The 27975-nt window shown below is 38.9% G+C and overlaps 1 protein-coding gene and 1 long non-coding RNA gene across 5 annotated transcripts in view; one reads left to right on the top strand and one right to left on the bottom strand.

Moving 5' to 3' along the window:
• The window catches only part of MORC3 (MORC family CW-type zinc finger 3), a 34851-nt gene extending 9167 nt beyond the window's left edge, over positions 1-25684 (top strand). The window contains exons 1-16 of one of the 3 annotated variants that reach the window (XM_044442432.1): positions 263-398; positions 2819-2951; positions 4484-4698; positions 6234-6381; positions 7640-7790; positions 8843-8974; positions 11320-11439; positions 13167-13264; positions 15123-15224; positions 15336-15458; positions 15558-15626; positions 16444-16486; positions 19267-19439; positions 19567-20434; positions 23682-23845; positions 24461-25684. In XM_044442432.1, the coding sequence (XP_044298367.1) occupies positions 2854-2951; positions 4484-4698; positions 6234-6381; positions 7640-7790; positions 8843-8974; positions 11320-11439; positions 13167-13264; positions 15123-15224; positions 15336-15458; positions 15558-15626; positions 16444-16486; positions 19267-19439; positions 19567-20434; positions 23682-23845; positions 24461-24614 (2658 nt within the window). In that variant the 5' untranslated portion in view covers positions 263-398; positions 2819-2853 and the 3' untranslated portion in view covers positions 24615-25684. Of the gene's footprint in view, positions 1-262; positions 399-2818; positions 2952-4483; positions 4699-6233; positions 6382-7639; positions 7791-8842; positions 8975-11319; positions 11440-13166; positions 13265-15122; positions 15225-15335; positions 15459-15557; positions 15627-16443; positions 16487-19266; positions 19440-19566; positions 20435-23681; positions 23846-24460 lie in introns of those variants that run through there. The other 2 variants (XM_044442431.1, XM_044442433.1) reach the window with 2 other exon arrangements.
• On the bottom strand, positions 392-27932 carry LOC123029426. Of its 2 annotated transcripts, XR_006415917.1 has the most exons (4): positions 27790-27932; positions 15416-15580; positions 4868-5066; positions 392-1051 (listed from the first exon to the last, which is right to left on the bottom strand). It is a non-coding gene; the product is annotated as an uncharacterized LOC123029426 (long non-coding RNA). The 2 variants fall into 2 exon arrangements; XR_006415918.1 differs by lacking the exon at positions 4868-5066.
• Between the last annotated feature and the right edge of the window lie 43 nt (positions 27933-27975).

Here is a 27975-nt window from a genome sequence, read left to right as displayed (position 1 = left end):
CCTGCGTATCTTTGAAGTTGTTTAGAATAAAAGGCTTCAAACCTTTATTGCCTGTTCCTGTGTGAGTAATTAGGAAGAGTGCTCCGGCCTCACAACACCCACTAACAGAAGCTGTCTGGAAAACTTACAGCAAAGTTTGTTATGCTCCAGTTGCCAGCGGTAGAAAGTCTGTACAGGAAGAATCTGTTATAAGATTCCTCTTTTTACCCATCACTACAGCACAGAATTGGGAAAAATGCACCTGGAGAAATTATACTTTCTGACCTGGTTTACTCGTAATAAGAACCATACATATGGGTAGTTGAATCTTGGTTGTTGCTGCATGTGAACCCAGAACTGTGAGTTAACAATGGGTTGTTCACCATAAACAACCCAGGAAGGAAGCCCATGGTTTGTTGGTGAGTTATGCATTCTGGCTGTTTGCTGTCTTACATGTAAACCTTGAACAAAGTGTTCTTTTGCCGGGCTATCCAGGCAGTGAGCAAGAGTAGTTTAAAAAATCTTCTGTTTGTGCTGGTATTACAGTGCCACAAAAGTATCTGGGATATAGGAAATAAGCAGTTGGTAGAGGAAATCTGTACTTTTTGTGATCTTTGGACTGACAAATTGGAGATTAAGCTCTCAATAAAGCAACAGCCCATACAAGAGTTGTTACAGATGAATCATACCTCTGTGTAGGTTTTGACTCCCGTAGCTTTAAGAAAATTACATGTTTAAAAATAGTCTTTATAAAAAACAATTTCGTTTTGGTGCACAAAATAAGAATGGTTCAGAAAATGGAGGGGTGAGGAAAGCACTCATCTTATTCAGCTTGTTTCTAGTTGATTTTTTCAGAACAGAATGCTGTTTTTACCTTGAAACGATAGTAACTAGGATCACAAACTTGTTCTTGGCTTTATTTTCTTCTTCGTATATTCATCTTTGCTTAGTTGTTGCAGTAACTGATTGCCTTCTTTAGGAAAGGTAGCACGTCCTCATGGTCTATGTCAGTAGTTTTCAACCTTTCCACAGCTGGGAACCGGCAAAAGCAGGAAAACCACCTCGGGAAATGCTGAGACAGAAAAAAAAACACCATGCACATAATAGAGCATTTTGTGTTATTAGTTTCCAAACACAATACCAAAAAATAAATTCTCCAAAACAACCAGAAACCAAGCAACAAAAAAAACTAACTAAAGAACGAAATACTGAAATCAGTGCAGCGTGACTCCCACTGAGCCGTCTCACCCCCACCCTCCACTGCACCAGCGCACTCCTTACAAATACAGTGCTAACTGAGGAAGAGGTGGAGTACAGCCAGCCCCCCTGCCAGTCTGTGGCAAGCAGGATACAGCACCCCCACCCGCCATGGGCCAGCAGGAAATCTTCCACAGACCAGTACCAGTCTGTGGACTGGTGCTTGAAAACTACTTGCCTAGGTTACCCTTTCTCAACCCATTTACCTTGGAAGAATTCTTGAAATTTTCATGCCTCAGGAAACCTACCAGATGTACAGGGGCAGAATAGGTGGGTCACCAGGAAGGGTACCTGGTGCACTCACAGCACTTTTCCATGCCCTCCACTGCCAGCTGTGTGATGGGGAAGAAGGTGAGTCACCAGGAACAACGTCTGGTGCACCTGCCCATTGTGTCCCTCCTTGGTGTCTTGAAACTACTGTTTGGGTAGCTACACCCAACGATTGCACGACCACGGCTCTGCAAGCATTTGCAGACTTCCTCCAGGCTTAGCTTGTTTACAGAATCAGACAAGCACAAAAGGAATTCTGTGGGACTGGAGGGACAGATTCTGAAAGGACTATCATCTGAGCCCTACTGACCCCTTCTCCTCAATGGCCAGTGCCTGTCTGTAAATTGTAGAGGATGTGTGCAATGTGAGATACGAAATAAGGGCTGTTGCTGGTCATTTAATGCTAGGTACAAGGAATCAACACAGCTCTGCCTGTCTTACAGACATGGACTTTTCATTCTATGAATAATAAGTTATGAAACAAGAACAGAAACAGGTATACATTCAAATAGTACAGATAAGCCTAGTTAGTTTACTCAAAGGAATTAATCTCAGAGAATAAAATCGAATAAAAATAGTTACAAACATCATAAAATTGTACAAGTCAGTTTTAGACATTCCACACACCTATACTTCATTACTAACAATGTGTTTAACAGTCAATCTATAAAAGTATACATATTCTATTTGTCAGAAGCAACTTTGCAACAGTGCCAGATCCACTGACTCAAGCAAACCCCTATATTCTGGATTCATGTCAAGCAGTTTATTTTGCTGACCAGAGATCAGCTGTGGGATATGGAAGATTAAGTTCTGCAATTGATCAGCATATACTATAGAATGGCAGGCTGCTTGCTGTCAGTCATTAATCTATGTAAGATACTTAATGTTTCTAAAGAGTTATGACAGTCACTATCTTTCTTGTGCATTTCTGGAATATTCTTTATTTGTTGATAATCATTAACGACCAGTTTGTATAATTTAAATAGTTACTGTGTGGTGTTTAAGAACATCCAGTTAGAATCATAATAGTTCAGGTGATACCATGTGAGTTGCTGTACCACATTGGCTATTGGACAGCATAAAATTAATTCTGTAATACCATTGAAGTACACAAGTGTCTATATAGAATTAAGAAAGAAGAGGTATAATTGAATATAAATTCTTAAAGTCCTCCAGCATTACAGTGAATGGGTGTGTATTTGAAGTTGAATTCAATATGAGAATTTAAATCATTGCATTAAATTTCATAGGGATTCCAGGTAATTCTAATTCTTTTGCACTATTTTTGCTTTATATTCTTTACTCTCAGACAATGCTTACGATCCAGATGTGAATGCAAAACAAATGTGGATTGACAAAACAGTTATAAATGAGAACACATGTTTAACATTCATGGACAACGGAAACGGTATGAATGCAGACAAGTTACATAAGATGCTGAGGTACGTGTTTTATTGCTATCTGCCAACGTCATAATTGCTGACTGCACAATCAAGTTTTGTGGAGAAATATTGATCTTTAGGCATAAAACAATCACAATATAAAATAGTACTAATCTTTTTATTCCCACTTAAATCATGTGGAAATAAAATTTTCAAGGCAAATAATAGATAGTATCTATTATCAAGGCAAATAGAACAGAGAACAGGATAACTACTTGCAACACTTCTGTATAATCTTAACATACATTTCATAATAAAACATATTTTGTAATTGGACAAGTGCAAATAGAATTGAAAGAATCCTTTGTACAAGTAGAAATGTCTTCCATTTGTGGGGGACAGGGGTAGTGTGGCTTGCTAATTCGCTCTTCCCACTCCATGGAAGGAGCTTCAGGAGGGCCCAGTCTGTGTCCTTTGGGAGATGCAAGGGGCAGGAATATCCAGGGAGAGCACTAATATCCAGGTCCGCCTGGCGCCGTCATTATTTGTTTTTCGGCGCCAGGCTAAGACCTTTTTATTTAAAACTTATTTTAACTGTTAATTATTTATTAACTAGGGTTTTTTTTTTGTTGTTTTTTAGCCAAGAATGCACTGGGGGGTGTTATTTATTGTATAATTTTAGTATTTATTTATTTTATTACTTCTGTATTATGTGTTGTGAGCCACCCCGAGGCTTTGTTGCGATGGAGCGGCATAGAAATGTTCTAAATAAATTAATATTAGATGAGCAGAACTCCACTCTCAAAAGCTTTAAATCTAAGCAGGTAGTATCACTTTGTGCTTAGCTGGTTCACACTGCATTCTACCTTGTAGATGCTTATATGGCACATAAGACCGTAAGAAAGGCCATGGTGGATTGGGGTCAAACTACCTCACTCTTTGGTGACATGGTTTTCTCTAGCTGCTGAACATTCCAAGCATTATATCTTTTTCTAATGAGCTTGAAGTGGCCACATAATGTGGCCAAAATACATGAGTTTCAGGTTTGCTATCTTGCCGACCAGGGACATGTCTGGTTTAATACGCTCTAGCTCCTCCTTGTTCATCACCCCCGCTGTCCATGGAATGTGCTGGAGCCTCCACCAACACCACAGTTCAAATGAGTCAATTTCCCTCTTGTCTAACTTTTTCATTGTCCAACTTTCACAACCATAGGTTGCAATAGGAAAAGCGATCACACGGTTTAGCTTACAGTTTTTCTTCGTAATAGTCCAAAAAGCATCACAAAACAAAAGGAGAGCTAGAAAACTAGGGGTTAAGGGCCATCATCTAGAAGAAAAGTATGTTTGGTTATTTCAGTTGTATTAAAAGGAGGTTCTAAATGTGTTTATGATTTAATTGGTCAGGAATAAAGTTGTGTTTTATTTTACTTTAGAAGAAGGCTTTCTTGGAACAGCATATACAAGCATATTTTATTCCACTTAAGCACAAGTTGGAGTAAACTTTTAATTTGAAAGGTTAAGTTTTAGTTAATTCTAATCTTGAGCAATATGGTACTTTTCCTCTTTCATCCTTCATATTGTGTTTTGCAGCTTTGGCTTCAGTGACAAAGTTACACTGAATGGTCGTGTTCCAGTTGGCTTGTATGGAAATGGATTTAAATCAGGATCTATGCGCCTGGGGAAAGATGCGGTTGTTTTCACCAAGAATGGAGAAATTATGAGTGTGGGCCTGTTGTCGCAGACCTTCTTGGAAGCTACAAAGGCAGAACATGTCATTGTTCCCATCATATCATTCAATAAAAAAAATATCCTTTTAGTGATTTTTCAAGTTAACAGTCATATCTGTACACTTTCTCATAGAATGTTAGCTTCTGAAGATCATCCTTTCCTTACACTAACATTACTTGCCATATAGTCTGTAATTATCTAGGGGTATTCCTGAAGAAATTTGCCTCTCTGCTCCAGAAAACTCACCTGATCTCTATGCTGATATTGTTGAGGCCAAGTAACTGTTCATTCTCCCAGGTTCTTCACTCTTGAGGAGATTATCATGTTGCTGTTTGCTCTTGTGTCTGTCTGTTTGTTTTATGAAATCATTGCTCTTACATACTATGCATGCTACTAGCAAACTCATTTGATGGGTTACGATGGTCATGTAATCAAAACAGCTAGGCTGAAAACAAGAGGAAAGTTTTGACATGCTTCAGAATATTCCAAGGCCTGCAGAAATAGCAAAAAAATCCTAAGGACTCTACATTCTCTCTGGGCACACAATACTGAGTGTCAGTTGGGGCAGGGGACAGAAAGCTTGGAGGTGTAGCGGGTATGGAATATCCTGAAGGAAGGATTTCCCTACAAGATAAATGTTGAAAAGAAGCACTGCACACTCACTTTGTTGCAACTCCATCTTAAAGCATATACATTCACAAAACATATTTTTGTAAGGTTGCTGTACATATACATACCTCAGATTACTTATTTAACTTTCTCCCTTTTTCCAATCTGACACTCCACCCAAAAAACCCTTCACTTAATTCATATACATTGTACTGCTGTTATCTTAGCCTCTGCTTAAGCAGCAGCTAAGTAGTGGAAAGCAGCAACAGAAATTTGGTATATGTCAGGCTGGGTCCACAAAGGATTCTTCAATTCACCCAACTTAGCCCCTCCCTCACAACAGACATGGAAAGACACTGCTTGGCTCTTCAGGGTTGGAAATTGGCCATCTGGCGGTTGGGTACACATAGACCTCTTAAGTTCAGAGGCTTGCATGTATTGAACATGGGGGGCACTGAATTGCACCCAACAATAGTAAAACAGGATGTGGAGTTCATTACCATATCTTTCAGCCACCCCAATACCTGAAACTGAAGGGTTCACAATAATTGGAAATACTTCTAAACATAAAATACAGTATAAGAATTTAGTTGGAACAGTGAAAACTAGGGTAAAACCTAGGACCAGTACACAATTTTAAAATGCAGTATAGAATTTTTTTAAAGAGTAAAAAATTCCTGGAAAAAGAAGGTCTTCACCTGTTGCAAAAATGAGTATCATATGGGTGCTAGGCAAACTTTTCTGGGAAGTTGATTCCCTGGGTGCCACAGATGAAACAGCCCTCTTCCTAGCAGCCTCCTGACTTCCCTTGGCAGGGGCTGCCTCAAAAGGACTGCTGAAGAAGACTTTAGTTCCAGGCAGCTACATATGGGAGTATTTGAAGGGACAACCAATAAGTGGTTATCAGTTTTGCCCTCATTCAGGAAAGATTTGGGTAAAAGGCTGTAACTAACTGAAGGAGCAATTAAAATGTTGAAATATGCTAAGTCCTTAATGTAATAACGACTAGTAATGAATCCAGAGGAATCAAAGGCCAGCTTAAAGGCTATCCTGGAACATTCCTTGTTTCCCACAGAAGAGGAGCTGCTTGCAGAACTTGATGCCATTATAGGGAAAAAAGGCACAAGGATCATCATTTGGAACCTTCGAAGGTGAGAAAATTGTAGTGTGGGTGATACAGGTTTACTCTCTGTTGGTTTTACATAATTGCACAAAATAGGTAAGATTGAGCCATTTTAAACAAAACACTAAATTTTACTGTTTTTAATTGTTTATTTTGATAGTTTTTATTTAATCTGCATCCTGTTTTAATGCTAATTCAAATCTAACACATTGGGATGAGATATTTCCCAGGATGTCCACTCCTTTTCTGATTCTCATGCCCAGTTTCTTTTGGTGTTGTAACATGATTATAAATAAATTTTCTGTGCTGAATATTTCCTATTTAGTATACAGTTGTGTGAAATCCACTATCTACCATAGCAGGGTGAGCTTAAACTATTATATCTTCTGGGAAGACTGTCATACATATATTTACATATCCCTATAATAATATCTGATGTGCGCTTTAATTGTAAGCCAATTCATGATTCAGTCTGGCATGGAAAGCAAGGTGATACTTAGGGATGTTTGAAGAATTCAGTGTTCACAATTTCGAATGCAGACTGATCTCATCAGTACCCTGTTTGGCGATTGGAACTCACTTAACCTTTGCTTTCTGCTAATAAAACATCAAAACATGCATTTTAAGATAAAATAAATTTAAAATGAATATTTTGTGAGAGAGTAATTAAAATGTATATTTGAATGGATTTTTAAAAATAATACATTAATACAGACGCAGGGTGGAATAGCCTTATAAATGTACACAAGGAAAACTGACATAGTTTGGAAATGCCAGGCACAGCACATCAACAAACTTCACACGTGATGGCATCAAATCTTGGTTTAAGCAAGCCACATTTGTAAGGTCCATTGCACAACCATTTTGAATATTCAATCCCCTAGCACACACCGAGGCAGATTATGGATTCAAATAACTCAAGATTTGCCTTTCTTGCATACAAAGAGCACTTTGTAAATCCTATTTTAATCAACTGTATACAAAATTGCAGCTACTGAGTAAGATCCAGCTAGTGGTTTTCCACTGGCCAAAGGTTTCTGTTGGTAGAACAGGGTGATGCATCTGTAAGAAGTTTTAAGCACCTGAAAAGGAAATGAAACAATCTCAACAATGATATCAGCACATCAAATCTGAATGTAAGAATGAGCTTGCTCAAATTGCCTAGCAAATTCAACAATAACTTCTGCACTTGTTTAAGGTTTCAAGGGGGAATAAATGTATGTATTTGTGCAGGAAAATATAATAAAACTAGAATTCAGTAACTCATTTTATTTTTTTTTCCACAGAGAGAAAAATGAACAAACTGAATTCGATTTTGATACAGATAAATATGATATTAGGATTCCTGCAGATTTAGATGAAGTAACAGGGAAAAGAGGCTACAAAAAACAAGAGAGACAGGACCAGGTTGTTCCTGAAAGTGATTATTCATTACGGGTATGTCATTCACATTTTTTTATTATCAGAAGTTGTAGCGTATACTCCACCATATCCTATAAGTCCCATTTTAATCAACTGTATATAGAATTGCAGCTGGTGGGTGAAATCCAGCTGGTGTCCCTTCATCCACAGAAGACTTGTCAACAGAACCAGGAAGGAATGAATCCCCCTCCCCTGTACAGGCCATGTGCAGCCCTCCAAAATATCATGCTGATGTTTAGGTGACCCTCCAGAGGAAACGTGGAGGGACTAGGAGAAAGTAAATTTCTGTTGCGTGAGTGGATGTTTGCTTGCAAAGTGTGGGATGTAGCTTACTGTTGCTGTTAGATTAATATCAGTTAAATATTTGTGTATTTAAAGATTGCTCATTCTATTTCATAACCTTCGGTGGTCATGATTTAAAATGTTTTAATTGTATTATGCTAGTTTCACTGACTGTATACTCCAGCTGTTTAGCATGATTGCTTGGTTCTGCTGCTTATTACATGATTAGTGATTAGTTTGTTTGCTCTTTAACATTCGCAATAAACACCTGGCCTACAGTAGTTGCCCCATTCCTGTTTTGAGTAGATACGCCCTTCTGACCCATTTCTGGCCCATGGGCTTACAGCAAGTTAGATACCCTTGAGCTCCATGGAAAAATGGTACTCATGGGTGCAGGGCGCAACATGACAGACCCACTGGTGTAATAAGCCACATTAAGTTGCCATGTTGTCCAAACCAGGGCATTGCATTGTCAAGGCTAGGCAGGTAAGCTTATAGATGACAAGGCTTTAGATATCATCCTGTGTCTACATTTAGCTAACTCAGTTTTAACTAGAGCATTGTTATCTGCAGAATCCTGTGTAGTTATAAGGTAGAAACATGTTTTAAATGTCTCATCATTCTAGTTTCTCTTTTAGAATTAAACATTTAGATGGGGTTCCAATAACATATTTTATTGTTATAAATATAAGCTTTATAGTTATGAACAATGTATTATAAACTATTTAGATTTTCTTTGGCTTGCAATGTATAAAAGTTACCATAAACTTTCATTTCCTTTTCAGGCTTATTGCAGTATTTTATATTTAAAGCCAAGAATGCAGATCATTATAAGAGGACAAAAAGTGCAAACACAACTGGTTTCCAAAAGCCTTGCCAACATAGAACGTGATGTTTACAAGCCAAAATTTTTGGCTGTATCCTTTGTTACTGTGGGCTGTCGAAATTTGACTAAGAAACAGTAGCCAACTATATAGAAAACCTGGGATGTTTTTCTTAGGCTAAAACAGGATGTAAAAGAAAAGTGTTGTTAACCTTTGTGCGATAGTGTGGTTAGTAGTGCAATATTCCTGCTTAGGTTCAGAGGCTGAAAAAATCCAAAAAACTCCAAATCTTCATTGTGCACGCACATCTTTCTTGGCTATCAAGACCCAGTACTAACTCAGCACCACATTACTCTTAGAACAGGCTCACATCACATGACAAACAACAGTGCTTTTTAAAAATCTTTGTTGATCTACTATGCCATCTAAATTGTAATTTAGCATGGTACATTTGTTTGGAGAAGCTATGAACTCAAACAACAGTCTGTTCTATGGGGGGTGGGTTTGTACCATGATTGCTTGTTGCACCATCCAACCTGGAAAACAAAACTTATGGTACAGAGGCCAGATTACAGAACTGCTTTAGAAGAGTGTACCCTTGCCACTCTGGCCAAGTGGTTAACCAGAGAGTATACCTGACAAGTGCTATTTGGTGCATTAGTCAGACGTGTCCACACAATCAGTCAGTGGGTACTGGGAGAAGAGAACTGCTCATTTGATTCTCCTATTGCTGCTGTCACCACCATCAGTTGCTTCTTACTTCTGCCTTTGCTTAGTTCACACGTATCAGGAGTTTCACCTTGGTGTGTGCAAGATGGACAGAAGTGCAGTCAATAAAGTGGTGCTGCTACTTGCCGCAGCACTGCCAAGCTGCTTCTTACCCCTGCTGCCCACATGCAGAGGGGTTTCGCTCAGGTGTTCGTGGAAGCGGGCGCAGCTCCTTTCTGCATTGGTGCCAAACTGCTTTCCTCCCCTTTCGCCTGAGCATGGATCAGGCAATCCCCTCCAGTTCATGCCAGTTCCCTTTGGAATAGGAGTGGAGGGTACCTGACCAGCTCTTTGTCTTCCCTGCGCCACATCAGGGCATGAGCTCTGTTGGCACAGCTGCTTGACAGCTGCAGCAAGCCGAACATGGGTGGTAATTGTGGCTCTCAAAGCAAGGAGCCTCATTCCTCCCCATAGTGACTTCTGGGATACTGAGAAGGAAGAAAATAGAAGACCTGGGGGGAGTTTCTATGATGAGCTTGATCATCTTTCAGGCACATCCATGGAAAAAAATCATGCATAGTAGAAACTATTCAGGATTGCTAGTCGTAACGTGGGAACCCTTTGTCTTCAGCAGTGAATGTGGTGTGTAGTCCAGTAGCTTCAATTCAGGACTTTACATGCAGAGAATGCAAGTACAGTTATTCAGACACAGACTTCAAAGAATACAAATTTTTCATGATAACCAAACAAAAAGGGTCAGTTAACTTAGAGTTCTTTCAGAGACACAGGAGGGTTGAAAATATATAACAAATCTGTCAAGAAGATCAGAATCTGAGAAGAAAAGCCTGGAGAGAGATGTTTTGACATCAAATGACCTACACTTCAGTTTAGGTCAAGATAACCTTGTACAAATAGTAACTGAATATTTCCTGCTGATTATGTTTTTCCTTTTCAATGGATGAGATCTTTTATTTAGTAAAGTTTCCTGATATGACATTTTTGTTATTAATCATTATAAAAAGCTAAACATGCAAATTCCCTGTGCATGATGACTGTGGCAGCTGGTCCCAACTGGAGATGGGCTCACTCTATTTTGTTAGTGTGCACCTATGATACTGTGCTGGTGTTGCCTCTTTCTCTCACAGTCAGACAACTAGCAGGAGGGACTTTTTCTGTCCTTTTTCGTAAGGACTTTTTTTTGGTAGCCAATCTCTCAAGAGGAGTCGCAGGACTGAATTTAGCTATAGTAGTGGGTTTACTTGTTTATCTGACACACAAACCCTCTAGTAGGACAAAAGATCATGAGTTAAAATAAACCAGGAGTGTGAGTCGAGTATGGGCCCCTGACTTGTGATTTTCATTACAGCCCTGCACCATGGTTTAACAGTAGGAGTTGTCCAACCTAGAGTTTGCAACCCAAAAACAAACCCTGAGTTCTCTTCCTGAGTTGTTTGTGATGACAACCAAAGCCATCAAGTAGAGTTTGCGCATACAAATTCACAGTTCAGCAACAGCCAGTACTCTAGGTTGTTACATACAAACAGGATCATACTCTGTGTTGTCATTATGTGCAACCCAGACAAATATTTCTGTGTTTACACTCATTTGTATAAAGTGTTAAATGTGCTTAGAAGTTGACAGAATTGTTTCTTCAGACATTTCAGTTGAGAATGAATATTCAATATGAAGAAAAACATATTTGAATATTTTCCCTAACATGTATAAATAAGCCAAAAACTGTAAGAATTACTTTTGGATTCAACTGTCGAAATAAAGATCACTATGGGATGATGATGTACCACCGAAACAGACTAATTAAGGCTTACGAAAGAGTTGGTTATCAACTAAAGGTGAGAACAAGCATGGTTTCATCTTGGTTAAAATAACTGAGGACACATGCTCTATCATTTTAGTAGTATTTATATTAAATTCCTGAAATGTGTAGTTTCAAGACTAGGTGGTTATTTTGAACTCACAATTTATCATTTAAATTTTCCCATTGGTACTTCATTTATGTTCTAAACAATATGCATGTTAATTAGTTGATCTAACCACTAGCATATTTGAATTTAGGACTAAATGGACTGCATTTACTCTTTCATAGGACTGCATTTTCTTGCATTTCTGCTCATGCTTCTCTGTTGCATAACTTTGTCTTGCTCCAATTTTACCCTTTTCTAAAAAATGCAGTTCTTCTGCGTACCTGATTTCTCTTGTGCCTTTGGGACCCAGAAGCTAATATTTCCTAACATACGTCTGGAAATGAGCCAAAGCATTCATTTCCGGAATAGCACAGGTCAGCAGAGTTCCCTTCTGAGTTTACTGACCTCCCCATCCCAGGAACGAACATGACCTATCATGTGCAGCACCGCTTTCCATTGCACTAGTGGTAGAGCGCACTAGCATCGAGGCATTATTGGATACTGCCCATAGTGGCTAAAAGCCTTCAAGATAACAGAGAGCCCAGAACCTCCCAGAAACACTGTGAATAGTTTCTAAAAATACCTTTTTGTTGTTTACAGCAGGGGCAGCTAAGATGTGGTTCTTTAGAAGTTGTTGGACTGCAAATACTATGGACCCTGTGTAGCATAACCAATGGTGCGAGATTATAGCAGTTGCAGTTCGACAACATCAAAAGAGTCCCATGTCTCCATCACTAATTCAGAGAAAATAGGAATTCATACTTCAGGAATTGAGCAAATAATTCAAGAACTGAGCCTAGTTAGTTAAACAGTATTGGAATAGGATTATACAAGAGCAGGTAGATGGGGCACAGTGAATTGCTCTTATTAGTGTGATACCTATGTTGGCCCATTCTGGGGCCATGGGTTGGATGTCAGAGCCTTGTTAGTCTCTGCCCTCTGTTGTCAGTTCACAACAGCTACATAGAAAATGCATTCAAAAAAGGTCTCTCACTCTTTTGCTTAACTCATATGTTCAATAGAGAACCAAAGATTAAATTTTAAAAGAAGCCTCTGATTTTAAAATCAAGCAAAAATATTTGCATCTAAATGTTGTATCTAAGCATTTGTATCTAAACTTCAGTCTAGTTATTCAGAGTTTTTCAATGTTTTGTTGCTATTTGCTGAGTTATTAGTAGTTGTAAACTTTTGTAAACTACTGTGTAAACTTTTGATGACATCACAGTAGCTCATTTTGGTAGCTGGAAAGTTGCATCCATGGTCTGCAAATAGTTGCTGTCTTCTGCAGCTCTGTGGTATTTAAGCTGACAGAGGTACACGTGTCCCCCTTTAATTTTATAAAACTGATTTACATGGAATGGCAACATGTAAATGTGTTTGCATTTTTCAAAGATTTCCCAGTTTTCTACTGTGATTTCAATTTACTATTGAGTTTTTAAAATGAAAATCCCCAGGAGTTATGAGGCTTAAACATAAAAGTTTATTTTCAAGAAGTATTTTAAGCAAGCAATTATACTTTATATAAGAATTCTTCTGGCATCTTTTGGGACATCTTTCTTTTATATTTGTATAATTATTTGTTCAGAATAGTGACCATTTGCAGTCCTGTCAACAGTGTTGATAGATGGACATTTGCCTTTTGTTTTCTTTTGCAGGCAAACAATATGGGTGTAGGTGTAATTGGAATTATTGAATGTAACTTCCTAAAGCCAACCCATAATAAACAAGATTTTGATTACACAAATGAATACAGGTAAATATCAGTGCACATTTAAAATACCCTTTGTATAAAAGTAGGTACTCCTTGAGATTCATTGAAAATAATTTCCAAAATATGATAAAGCTTGTTCCATACCATACAGGCCAGCATCCTGTGACAACCTCAACACAAAACCATGGCGCTCTGAAGGAGGCTTCCTAACCTTTCATTTGTCAGTCCAGGAACAAGGGATATATACAGATAGAGTCAGTGTGGTTGTGAATCTTGCATGCAGTGGGATGGGTTGGGAGGCTGATTTTTTTTTAACCCTACCTCATTTCCAGTGTGTCTTTCTAGTAAAATTGCCCGATGATCAGAGTTCTACAGCATCCTTGCATAGTGTAGAGACCTCCAATTATACAGAGGTCACACCTCAGTTCAAATGATCAGGAGATGGTCAGTCATGTTCTCTTCCCTTCTGTTATTTAACTAGTTTTCTAGGTTCATCCTAAAGCTCTACACCTAAACTTGTCTCATTAAATCAAAATCAGTGGGATGTACAGTGCAATCTTGTATGTGTCTCCTCAGAGGTAAATTGCACAGAGTTCAGTAGAACTTACTGTCAGGTAAATGGGTACAGAACTACATTCCTATGTGTACATTTGTTCTTAGCTGTGATAGTAGCCCAGAAAAAAAGTTGAATGGAAATCAGTGAGGCTTCCTTCTGTCTATAAATGTTTAAGATGGGGGGGCAGGGGGAAATCACTTAAATATGTTACGTTTGTTCATAGTTATCAGTCATCTCTTGGATTATGTTTAGGTGTCCCAGCAACTAACTTCCCCTGGTCATGAAAATCTAAGTAGATAACACTCCTTGTCTATAGTTTACTCCTGTGGGATTGTCCAAGCATGACAACAACCCATCAGTTTAAAACTCTTGGGTTGTTATGCTGATTCAGCAGTCTTGCTGCCTGCAGTGTGCTCAGCTTTTCGACTTTAGCACACAACCCACCTAGGTTGTGCAGCATGGCAGACACATCCAGTCTGCTAAATTGCTAAATAATGATCAATTGATTGACAACTGAATTGCATAGCCCCAAACAACCCAGTGGACCAGGATTACATAAGGAGGAGCTGATTGTGGGGTATGTGCTAAAGTATTGCAGGTTTTCATACTAATGGGCTATTGCAAACCAAGTAATTTATTTCAGTGGAATTGAAACTTAATACTTATTTCTTGCTGTTAACTTTATTTGGGCACACTTTTTTAATTTTTAGAATATTTTCTTGGGAAACATTTAAGGAAATACATTAGTTTGTCACTTAATTGATTTTGCCTTCATTTGGACCATTGTAAAAAGATTTACTTAGAATTTGAACTGTACCCAGAATCTGGCAACATATAATGTATGTTTTAACTTGCCATGAATTACTTTTTGGAAAGAAAAGCAAGAAATGTATTTCATATATTTCACTTACTTTCATAAGTGAAATAAGAGATTTTAATGCTAATTGGCTGGATCCAGACTTGTACCTGCAAACCGAGCTCTTTCCTTTGTGGAAGATGCTAAAATCTATTAGGGGCTCCCACTGAAGATAGAGGGAAGAGGTGATCTCTGCCCATTTCCTCATTCTTTTGCAGCCCCCAAAGTCACTTCAAACATTGTTCTTGAGGGTCTGCTAATGCTTTTTAAATTAAGGAGGCAGCAGTAGAAGAAATAATTGGCAGCAGCCTTCTCCTTTTGGGTGGGAGTGTATTGTGTATAGAGGTTTCTTCGCTCATAGGAAGTCTGGATAGACTCCATCGTTCTTTTCTGTTAATATTTACTTTCTGTGGCAACTAATAAATACATGTTGGATATTAAAATGTGTGTTTGAGTCACAATGTAGCTTTTGTTTTGATTTTTGCCAGGCTTACAATACATGCACTTGGTGACAAGCTTAATGATTACTGGAATGAGATGCAAGCAAAGAAAACAGAATATCCTCTAGAAGTGCTATTTGAAGATACTCAGTAAGTTTTTATTTGTTTTGTAAACCATCACATACATCCATGCTTAGCTTAAATAATCCTAAACTTCAGGTTTTGCTTGTTTAGTTTCACTTCACTGGTCCTCTGTTACAGGAAGCGGCCTGATCAGACCTGGGTTCAGTGTGATTCATGTCTAAAATGGAGAAAGCTTCCAGATGGAATTGATCACTTACCAGAGAAGTGGTATTGTTCATACAACCCTGATCCTCAGTTCAGGTAAAATAGGTTGAAATGAAGCAGCTCATATTTTCCAGATTCTTCTTACATTAGTTGATTCAAAATCAATGAAGTTCTGTCACTTCTTTTAAAAATTAGAAATTGCAATGTGCCTGAAGAACCTGAAGATGATGATTTAATACCATATGAGAAAACACATAAGAAGAAGTGAGTATTAAATAAAACTTGAAACTATGAGTAACTGTATACATTTGAACATGACCAGTATTAAGGATAGGCAGTAGAAGAAAACATCAATACAAATTTGTTCAACTAGTGCTACCTCTGACTTAACAAGTCAAAATAATTATCCATGGTTTTAAGTTCATTTGTATGTCTAGACCCAGCTACAATGAGAAACTTCAGCTAGCTGAAAATGAAAGTGAATGCTTCTGACCCCTTCACAGATGTGCTAAGTGAGGAGAGGTACATAAGTCCAAGCCTATGTCCTGTGGCCATATATAGTCTGTACTGTGAGATTATATTTCTCCTCAAAAATTTTGTTATGAAATTATCTTGGAGAACCGACTGCTAACAGTTGTTGGCCAATTTTTACTCTATATATTAAGTTACTGAAGGTTAGACACCAATAAGGGTCTGATCAGGCCTATCCTTTGTGTTCATACCAGGGAAAGGAAGGACCAGAATCTACACTAATTATCTGGAAAAATGAGTTGAGGCAATAATTGTGGTCCTTTGTGTGCAACTGGTTTTCTGGCAGGAAGGGTTCACATTCCACTGGAATGAATGTAACTTTAAATCTAAACACTTCAGGAGGTAAACTATCAAGAAATCAACAAATCAATGTTTTGTCCAAACTCTAGGTTTGACGTTGGTGATGAGTAGATGGTAAGATGCTAGGTATCTCTATAGTCAACATAATCAGCTAAAGCAATGAGTAAAACAATTTTCTTCATAACAGAGTCCTATTAAAAAGCTTGTATATAATGAGTATATGCCATAATATTTTCCCCTATCAATACAGAGACAGAGAGAAATTAAAGAAAAGACTGGAGTTTAGCCAACAGGTAGGTAACTGGCCATTTGTTTGTTTGATACAATGCCATCAGTGTACAAGGTGCATTACACAATAGCAACAAAAAGACAGGTCACTCCAAGAAGTTTACATGTGCAAACGAAAGGGAAAGAAGGGGAAGCAATTACTATTGGGGGATAAGATTTGATCAGTTTGCTTAACATACTTTAGGCCAGGGTGGTGAAACTTTTTTGGCTTAGGTGACAAATCCCAATTGAGAAGTGCTCCTGGGGCTGCAATCCAGAAATCAGTGACACTAAGGTCAGGGCCAGGGGCAAATGAGCCAGTGTGGTATAATGCTTAAGAGTACAGGACTGTGGCTCAGGGGATTTGGCTTCCAGGCCACACTCAGCTATGGCAATAACTAAGTGACAGGGTTGTGGTTGTAAGGATAAGACTGAGAGGAGGAGGAGAATTATGTAACCTGCCTTGAATTCCTTGAAAGGAAAAAAAATAAGATAAAAATCTAATGAATAAATAATCCTTATGAACATGGAGCTTTTCCCATCAAACATATGGAAACACAGCTCAATTCTCTGCCTGTCTTCTCAGAAGTAAGCCCCAATGCAACAGCTTTCAGGCCTGCAAAAGTGCAGAGAATAAATGGAGAAGGTGGTCCATAGTTGAAAATTACTGGGACAAACAAGTGAGGATAGGAACGAGATTAAATTACAATTTCTGCAGAATTTGCAGAAGAGTGGGCAGGAGTAGCCCAAAAGAAAAAGGAAATAAGGTGATGGTCAGATGAAGAATTGCAGAGGTCAGAGAGAGAGAGCAGTCAACTAAGGGTTAATTACCCATTATAAACCCATAGTTTCAGGTTCACACATAAGGACAACCTAAGATTCAACAAACCATGGTTAATGTTATTTTTATTTATTTAATTTAGAAAATTTCTATGCCGCCCCATTCGCCGAAGCCTCGGGGCGGCTCACAAAACATTAAAATATAATACATTAAAAATATAAAACGAATTAACAATATAAAATAAGTCACCCTGGCCAAAGAATAAAATGAGGAAATAATATTAGCAATTAAAATGACGTTTGAATAAAAAGGTCTTCGCCTGGCACCGAAAAACAAATAACAGTGCCAGGTGGACCTCTCTGGGGAGCGCATTCCATAGATTGGGCGCCATCGCAGAGAAAGCCCTCCTCCAAGTACCTGCCCTCTTAATTTCCTTCACAGAGGGTTCCTGAAGAAGGGCCTCTCCTGCAGATCTCAGGGGGCGGGTGGGCGTATATGGATGTAAGCGCTCCTTCAGGTAGCCAGGACCCAAGCTGTTTAGGGCTTTATAGGTCATCACCAACACCTTGAATTGGGCCTGGACTTCAATGCGAGCCAGTGAAGCTGACGGAGGACTGGAGTCATGTGAACATAACGCCCAGTCCCCGTCAGCAGCCTGGCAGCTCTATTTTGAACCAATTGAAGTATCCTGACCGTCTTCAAGAGCGCGATACAGAAGTCAAGACGGGAAGTCACCAACACGTGTGTCACTGTCGCCAGGCAGTCGTACTCCAGGTAGGGGCGCAACTGATGGATCAGCCGAAGCTGAAGGAAAGCGCTCCTTGCCACTGCTGTCACCTGAGCTTCCAATGAAAGCTCTGGGTCGAGGAGCACTCCCAAGCTGCAGACCTTGTCCCTAAGAGGGAGTGCAACCCCATTCAGGACTAGGTTCAATTCACCCTCTCCGAAGCCCGATCCACCAACCAACAGGACCTCCGTCTTGTCTGGATTGAGCTTCAGTTTATTGGCCCTCATCCAGCCCATTACCTCGGCCAGGCACTGGTTCAACACAGCCACTGCCTCACCTGGATTGGTGGAAAACGAGAGGTAGAGCTGGGTATCATCAGCGTACTGATGATTCTGCCGCCCACACCTCCTAATGACCTCTCCCAGCGGTTTCATGTAGATGTTAAACAGCAAAGGGGACAAAATGGACCCCTGCGGTACTCCATGGCATAGCTGCCATGGCGCAGAGCCATAGTCCCCCAGCACCACCTTCTGGAATCGGTCATTGAGATAGGAGTGGAACCACTGCAAAGCAGTGCCTCCGACCCCCAATCCCGCTAGCCTATCCAGAAGGATACCATGGTCGATGGTATCAAAAGCCGCTGAGAGGTCCAGAAGAACCAACAGGGATGCGCTCCCCCTGTCCTTCTCCCAGCACAGGTCATCGTACAGGGCGACCAAGGCAGATTCAGTACCGTACCCGGGTCTGAAGCCAGACTGAAATGGGTCCAGATAATCAGTTTCATCCAAGAGAGCTTGGAGTTGTCCCGCCACCACCCGCTCCAACACCTTGCCCAGAAACGGGATGTTGGCCACTGGTCTATAATTAGTGGCCATCTCTGGATCCAGTGACGCTTTCTTCAGGACCGGTCGGACTACCGCCTCCTTATTAACCAGATCATTGTATGCATCTAGTGAATATGTTTTTAGTAGATAAAACTTTCTTCTTCAAAATTATTGCTCCTAAAGTGAAGGATAATGGAAATTGAGGCTGCTAAAAGGCTGTTTATGTTGTTTATGTACAGAATAGTATTTGATCAAAATGTTTTTATATTCTGGTTCAAATTAAGTTTGACCCAATAGTCAAATGTGGTGTAGACATTAAGACATTAATGTAGACATTAAGCCTGTACATCTAAGTTAGCTGTCAAAGCTGTTCTCTTAGCCCAATATTTCCACAGGGAGTTCAAGTGAAAAGTCTTAGTGGCAGAATTAAAGGGGTTTTCCTCTAATTACAATGAAATTATACATTTTATACAGATTTATAATGAAATGTATTTACAAACATCATCTGCCTTGTCCAACACACCCCCAGTGATGAGTGAAAGTGTTTCAAGATTGCATGTGGATGTTTCAGATACTTCTCTTACAAGGCCAATAAATACATCAGATAACACCTCAGTATCGTCTCCTAATTCTGATCCTGAAAGCAGGTTAGTAAACACACTTTCCATTTACTTGCCCCATTTCAATTAACTTTGTCCACGAAAATAAATTTTACCAATCTTAGTCTTTCATGGAAGAAAGTTAGCTATTTTTGTGTTTTTTTTATTTTTGTAGGTTTAAACGAAAATCTTCTAATTCTGAGGCACCACTGCCTTTTAAGATCACAAGGGTGACTAGTCAAGCATTTGAAAATAAAAAGGAGGAGGAGGATGATGATGTCATCATTTTGGAAGAGAACAGTACTCCAAAACCTGCAGGAGCAGACTGTGACATCAAAATAGTAAAAGTTGAAGGCGGTGCTAATATGGATTATAATGATGTTGAAACAGATGATTCCAAGAACAAAGATGCTTATTCAGAAACAAAATGTACAAAGGGAACTGCAGCAACACAAACTGAAACAGAACACCTTGTAATAAAAAAAGAAGAAACAGAGGACAATTCAGATAAAAGTGTATCCAGATTAGAACCTGAAGTAACCATCCTACATTCTGATGTAACTCTGCTAGAACCTGCTCATGTTTCAGACTCTTCTTTTGTGGATGTGAACGTCAGAATAAATGAACTAAGCAATCAGCTGCAGTTAGCCAACAGTGAAAAAGAAAAATACCAAAAACAGTGTGATAAATTGTTCAAAGAGGTAAATATGTTAAAACAAAAGATAATAGAAATAAATGATAAGCATATGAAAAAAGAAATGTGCCATCAGTCAACAGAAACAAATAGTATATTATTCGAAGAAGAACTAGAAAAAGTTAAAGACAAACGTCCAGAAGAGGTGCTGATTCTCTATGAACAGGCATTGAGAGAGATGAGAAGGCTGAAAGAACAATGTGATACTCTGCAAAATTTAAAATCTGAATGTAGTAAATGTAGAAATAGTGAGAATAAAAGTGAAGTAGATGAAATGGCCGCACAACTTGATGATGTTTTCAGGCAGCTGGACAAATGCAGCATTGAAAGAGACCAATATAAAAATGAGGTAAGTTTCATAAATCAGTCTGAAGAAAAGCCAGGTCAGTCAAAGTGAAGAATCTGTTAATCAGTGTTACAGTTCAATTGCAGCATTACATTGTTAGCTTTAATCCTGCAAACATTCATTCATGCATGTCTCATTTATCACAGCTAAATTTAGTTACAACATATTTGTGAACTAAATTTAGCAATTTGATCTGACACTTCAATATAAATTCATTTTTTGAATGCAAACTTCATGAATTTTAATAGAATGTTCATATGTTCAGGTTTACAGTATGCATGCATTCCTTGAAGCTTAAGTGCCTGTGACATCAATGGAGCTTAAATCTTAATAAAAATTCATTGGGATTGAGCCATTAATCCATGGATGTTCTTTTAGTTTGAGTGAGTTTCTGTGTTAATTGCCAGATTTGGTGGCAGTGGATAGTTTATGAATACAGTAGCAAGTATGGACATTCTCTTCAATCATCCTAATGCGTAATGTTCACTTTTCCTATTGCGCTAAGTTAATGAATGTGAAATCGGGCATGCAGGTTCCAAAATATGCAGATGTGGATCCAAAAAGCTTGGTTAGGCTTGCCCACTGGATTTTAGATACATCCCACCCAACCTTTGAAGAGTAGATCCCTGTTCCATAACCCAAAACTGTGTTTGAACACCATGTCAAAAAGATGTGGCGCACAGCCTGTTTTTGTGTACCTCTTTGGATTCTGCCCTTAGGCTTGAAATATTGGGGTTGATTTTGTATATTTATACAGCTGACCATCTGGTACACACAAGACATAGCACCAACAAAACTTTCTCTAGCTCCTGGCTGCTGACAGAGGATTGTTAGTATAAAAACATCTATAGGCTTTTTAGAAATTTGCCTGAATTACTCTTGGGGGGCAAAAGTGCTAGAATAATGCAGAACTACAGGCTCATGAATAAACTTCCTTCAGAGAAAGGTTTTGATTGGACATATCTATAACAAAAAGGTGTGTCTTTCCGTTAATGCCTTAGCACCAAGACTGCAAAACTGACACCCCTGCAAATTGGCAGAGGGGTGTGTGCTTCAGGATTATTTTGGCTTTTATTTATTAATTAAATGTGACCATGCAGTTAAAGCCTGAGTAGTATTTTAGACCAGTAGTCAATATAGCTGGAAGCCATGGGATATTAGTAGGCTGAGGAACAGTCATGTGGCTTCCTCCCACTGTTGTGGGGCAATTTGCCCCCCCCCCACAAGGAATGAGGCACAGACCTCTCTGTCAGGAGACTGTATGACAGAACCATGGTAACAGCTGCATCTGGGGTGCCAGTGAGGATGGCTTTGCTCAGATCGGGTGAGCATGTGTCCAGCTCCCATCAGTTGTGTAAGTTTGTGTAAAAACTTTGCAGCATCAAAAGAATTGCAACTCATGTGAACTTAGGCCCATTCAGGTTGCTTTAAAGTAATTTAGAATAATATTCAGTATATATGGGATGTGTGGAAAACTTGCAGAACACCTTGTTCTAATTCAGTTACTCCACATTCAGGCCTCTTTGGTTTTTACATTTCAAGGTACTTGTCTAGAAATAATTTCTAGTTTGCTTTACATGTCAGTCAGCAAAAGGCAATGCAGGGGGCCACAAGCAATCATGAAACTGAGATTTTCTGAATGTAGATTTGTAGATTCATAGATCTACTACCCTTGTAGAGTTTCTGCACCTTTCTACTAATAGCATACCATACAGCCTATTCTGTCCCAGCTGCTCTGTGCAGTTAGCCAGTGACGGGGAGGAACTTGTATCAAAAACTTGGACACAGTTTTGATCCTTAAATTTTTACATATACATACATACATGCAAACAGACAATTTATTTTACTGTTAAAACCAGTCAAAGATAGCCATAAATAAAGCCACTTGGAAGTGGAAGCAGTACCAATATTGTTACATATATTCACACTATTGGGAAACCTGAAACTTCCCACGCATGTAGTCTAAGCTCCCTAAGCGTAGAGCTTCTATACATCTTTTTTAAAAAGAGAGAAGTAGTATACCCCTTCCCCCAAACAGCTGAATTATGAGTGCACTTGCTATAAAACTGGAGTTTGGTGCCTACATAACCTAGGACACCTTGATTTCTATAAAAGTTGAAAATGGGATATCTAACAGTAAGGGAAAAAGAAAATATGAACTGTGAGATTGGTCTAGGACAGGGGTCGGCAACCTTTAACACTCGAAGAGCCCTTTGGACCCGTTTCCCACACAAAAGAAAACACCAGGAGCCGCAAAACCCTTTTGACATCTAAAATGAAGATAACACTGCATATATCATTTTTTACCTTAATGCTATGTATATCTTCATTATGATTTAGCTGCATCTCTTGTTCAGTCACTAAAAACTGTTATTTTTAATCTTACATTATAAACTAGTAGGACTCCTTTCATATATTTTGAATAGGAGAACAGCTTCCTGAAGAGTCAAAAGTCAGTGCTAAAGGGCTGCATGCATTAAACAGCAAACCCCATAAGTTTGTCAGCAGTAAAAGCAAATGAATCTACCCATGTATAATTAAATGTTTGGTTTTCTTCAGAAACTTTTCTTTGATTTATCCATGGTTGGCCTACCGGGGGAAGTCGCAGATACAGGTGTGTTTAGTGACTGATTAGCAGATAAACAGTCAAGTGCTGTGAATTCTGACAGGTCCCAAGCACAGCTTTTATCATTCAGAAGAAGGAGATTACATTTGGACAAAGAGAATCTTTTCAGCAGCTGTTCCATGAGAAACCTGCAGGAAGGAACATGAGAACCTGCAGGAAGCTTGCTCCACTCTTTCCCTGCACAACAGCAGAGCTGGGCGTTCCTGATTGGATGCCTCATCATCACCTATTGGTATTTTGTAACTCGAAGCCTCGGTCACAGACCGGTGGCTGTGCCGGTGCATGTTTTGAGCAACAGAGCTGCAGCAGGGGGATTCGTGAGCCATGTGCGGCTCCGGAGCCATGAGTTGCCGACCCCTGGTCTAGGAAGTTCAGTGACTCCTTCACGCATTAGAGCTTAGTTTAAGGGAAGTTCCAAAATAAACACTGAAAATGAAATGGCTGAATTCTTAATAATAATCCCCAAACCCCTGTGTAATAGTTATTGCATTAAACAACATTTTAGTATATGTTTTTTTGCTTAATGGGAACTGATCTATTAACATTGTTTGGTGTGTATTAATAAGTACACTACAGTTTTGTTCAGCTTCAGAAATATAGGAAGCTTTGATTTACCCCTTTCAGATTGAACTACTGGAAATGGAAAAAAATCAGCTGCGTTTTCAGTGTGAAGAGCTGAAAGCCGAAAATGCACAGTTAAAATCTTCAATTCCACAAATGGTTGGCCATGCAAACAATTCTGTGGCTAGTAATCTTGAAGATCCTGTAAATTATTCTGATGGGGAAAGGTATACCTTCGTTACTACTAGATAAGTTATTTTCACGGGAAAGCATGTTGGGATGTCATCTAATCAGACACTCCTATCCCCTTAAGTTTTCAAACTTCCTATCTTCAGGAAGCCCTTTCCATCTTGATAATGGATTAAAGGAAATAACAACACACAGCAGGGAAATCTGAATCGTGTTCTCAAACATGCACACAGGCAGACCACCTCCAAGGCTTGCTAGGTTTCACTACCGCTCACTGTGAATGGAGAATTCAACCTAGAGCACACCAAACATGTTTCTGTGGCTATGTAAAGGATTTAATGATGTAAAGGATGCTTAACTAAGACCTGCCAAGTTTGTATCAAACAAACTTGTGCTACATTTTTGTTTACATATTACTGAAATTTGCAAGTACTCAAGTGGCACTGCTGGTGCTGTATCCTAGCAAAATTTTCAAGCCTGTGATTTGTTCCATTCACAAAATAATTGGTGGGCTCTAAGGTAGAATTTTATAATACAGGACCGAAGGCAGGAATTAGATAGGAAGGAATGATGGGTTTGAATTGCTGACTTAAATAGATATATCCACATAATATAGAAGTATAATTAACGTGTTCAACATTATCTTTCTGTAGCCTGAAGCTGCGATCCCTGCGAGTTAATGTGGGACTACTACTGGCAACAATAATGCCTGATCTTGATTTGCGACAAATGAATTACGACATCGATGTAGTTGATGAACTATTAGGACAAGTTGTAGAGCACATGAATGAATTCAGTAGTGCTTAATTTTTCTCTGGAATCGTAATATACTTTGTTCAACCTTCTATTTTAATGTGAAGTTTCCAACCTGTAAAGATGAGTAATTTTAGGACCAAATTAGATGGGATGCTAAATGCATCACTTGGTGAAGTGGTATGGTTGTTTTTTTAACAGTTAATAGATGCTGCCAAAAATGGTTGTTTTTTCAGGACTGCAGTGTACAAATTGTGTTTGTGACTAAAATCACCCCTCCTTCATAGTTGTTACTTTCCTCAGAAGATGCCTATGGGGCCTTGCCTTCTGGGACTAATACAGCCCTAGGGGAGGGGTGATCTTGGACGCTGCAGACCTGATGAAACTTGGGGTGGAGGTGCACAGCTATTAACAAAAAGGCACATTCTTTGTATCATATCTGGTTTCATACTAATTAAAAGCATAATGTTTATGCATCAAATGTCACCACAGATGTGTTGTACTACCATTTTGCAATTTTCAGCATTACTATGGATGCTTCATGTTTAGAGTGCATTCAAAAGTCAAGTACAGTTGCTGTAAATGCTGCCCTATACTTTTATTTTCCTTTTAAAAGAGACACTGGCAATATTGGCAAGTAGCATTTTCTCCAAATTACTAGTATTTTATAGTGGCCTATGAGTATTTCTAAACTTTGATACATGATCAGGTATTATATACTGATTGAGAGTATTGCAAAACAATTGTTATAATGTCAGTTTATGTTTTTAATTAAAAGTTAAAGATTTATTAAAATCATGGTTTTTCAGGTATTATTTTTCCATACTTTTATATTTTTGATGTGTTTCATTTCTCACCATATTCTTCAATAGTTGAATGTATTATAAAGTCTGGCTAAAAAAATTTCTTGTCTGTATGGAGAATATTATTTAAATTTGTACTGTACATTTACACTTTAAGGAAAAGCGAATAAATGGAAATAAGTTTTTATTTACATGAAAATTAATTGAAAGATGTATATTTTGTAAGAAATTGGGGGAAACACATTCGGTTCTTCTGAGTGATGGGGGAAACTAAATGGGCAAATACAATTTTTTCCTAATAATAAAAAAAACCTACATGTTTCCTTTTTTCCTTCTGTTTGTTTTCTTCTAATCATGAATACATAGTTCTGAGAATTGTGTGACTAGTTCCACATGCGTGCGAACATGTTGCTCAGCAGGAACCTTCCAATCTGTATGCAGACTGTCGTTAAAACCTGGGTATGTTTCTAATTCAGGTTTTGATAAGTGAAGAGCCCCACTACTTAGCAGAAATGGTTGGGTATGCCTAAAGAAGGCTGTTGTGGTCATAATACTTTCACAGGGATCCTAGCTTTCTAGTACACAAATGAAAACTCAAACTTCCTAAAAGCTTGGGCCACTGATACCAAATTCACATCAGATTTATATTTAATATATATTAACATTTGTTAATGTAACAATATGTAACAGCATATTTTCAATCTATTTCCTGCCTCAAGCCAAACAACATAAAAAGGAATAAACAAGTTGTTTTCTCTTTTTGAGCTACTGTGGACCTGGAAAGGATTTGTTTGTACTGAAATTTTCTGCCTTAGTTACATTTATATATTCCATTCATTACTTTTGTATACCACCAAATAAAAACTATCTGGGCAGTTTATGAAGATTAAAATCTTAATTATAAAAATAACATACAAATATATAAAGGTGCAGCACAAATACCCCAGAGAACAATTTTAAGCGATTGTGAAGAAAAATTTGACCCTCATTAAAAATGCATTCTCATCATAGGCTGCCAAGGCACATAAAGGTCTTTAACCTGGTACTTGAAAACAGCACTGTTGGTGCCTGGCAGGCCCTTGTTGCAAAGATCATTCCTTACTTGGTAGCCACCTCCAATAAGGTCCACTTCCCTTACTGCTACTTTCTGAGCCCCCCTGGGTGCAGGCATCTGGCGGGCAGCCTTTGATGATGAACATAGTGTCTGACAGGTTCATGTTGAGAGAAACACTCCATCGGACCAAACAGCCCATGCAATCAGGTTTGTCCCTGTAATCAATCTGGCTGTTTTGCACAAGCTTTGGTTTCCGAACTGCCTTCAAAAGCAGCCTCAGACCTCTTGGCAATCATTAAGATAAAAACCATCTAAGTGATACCACCTGGCTGAAGCTGCCTAGCCTCACCACAGACAGTAAGATATGGGCCACCTAGCATAACTGCAAATGTTAAGGGGCTAAGCTTGCAGATCAGCCTGTTCTTGGGACTACAGACAGGTGCTTGCATGTTAGCTAGAAAATACTGGCCACAAACTCTCCTTGACCTTATCCAAGAAATGCACCCTGACAAGTGCAATTAGACTTGATGTTGGAATCAAGGGTTAGCCTGGAAATACCCTGACATGCACAATGAAGCTAACTTAACCTATAGACAACAAGAGGCCATGCCTAATGCTTTGCTTTTTGTCAGCTTCACTTTTAGGCATGATTGTATGTTGCTGACCTATCTTGCATGCAAAATAAATGATTTGCATCTCATCTGAGCATTGCTTCCCTTTTTCTCTGACAATTGAGACCAAGGGCATTCTGTACAACACACGTATGAGAGAGTTATAAACATTTCTGACAGGCATTTCCAGATCAGTTATATTGTCACTTTTATTTAATATGATGTATTAGTATTACTGTTGGTTCAATTTCTTGTAAACTGCCCAGAGGCTATGGGAATGGAGTATATAAATACTGAGATATAAAATGAAACCTATCCTGAGCCTTAGGGTTTAGCTTAGCTGTTAAATGTTTGTTCCATGAAATTAGACATTCTTGTAGAATGCCTGCTCCCCCCGCACCGCACTCTTGAAACTTGTATATAGACACGGGACACAATGAAATTGATATTAATATATATAAATCGGGGGCAACTTGTGGCCTGTGGGATTTTTGGCTTACAACTCCATCATTCCTGTCCATTGGCTATGTTAGGTAGATACTAGGAATTGTAGGCCAAAGCATCGGAAGTCGTACAGGTTGCTAAGTCGTAATTCAACTTAAATCATATGCTTAGAATAAATAAGGTCTTAAGTAAGCACTCTGGGAGCCTTTTTTGAGATTAAAAACCTCAAATAAATAAAGCCATCCTATTACTGCTCCTGCACAAAGCTCTGCGGCCTTGAAAGCTTCCCACTGGAACAACTGGCAACCACAACAAACCTTTAAGCATGTATTGCATTTGTTCGTCTTTACGATGCCGAACACTTGTGATTGCTCCGCGACCACTTCCAGAAATACGTGCCGGCTTGAAAGCGAAAGACCCTCCGCGGCGGAGGTGAGCAAAAACAGGGAGGGGCTCTGGCCAGTAGGTGTCGCTTTCCGTGACGCAAGAAGCAAGCAGCTGAC

Source organism: Varanus komodoensis, unplaced genomic scaffold, assembly GCF_004798865.1.
Source record: "Varanus komodoensis strain SLA01 unplaced genomic scaffold, ASM479886v1 scaffold4, whole genome shotgun sequence".
Lineage (NCBI taxonomy): Eukaryota > Metazoa > Chordata > Lepidosauria > Squamata > Varanidae > Varanus > Varanus komodoensis.
Note: the sequence above shows the minus strand (reverse complement) of the source record. Positions and strands in the feature narration are given on the sequence as shown.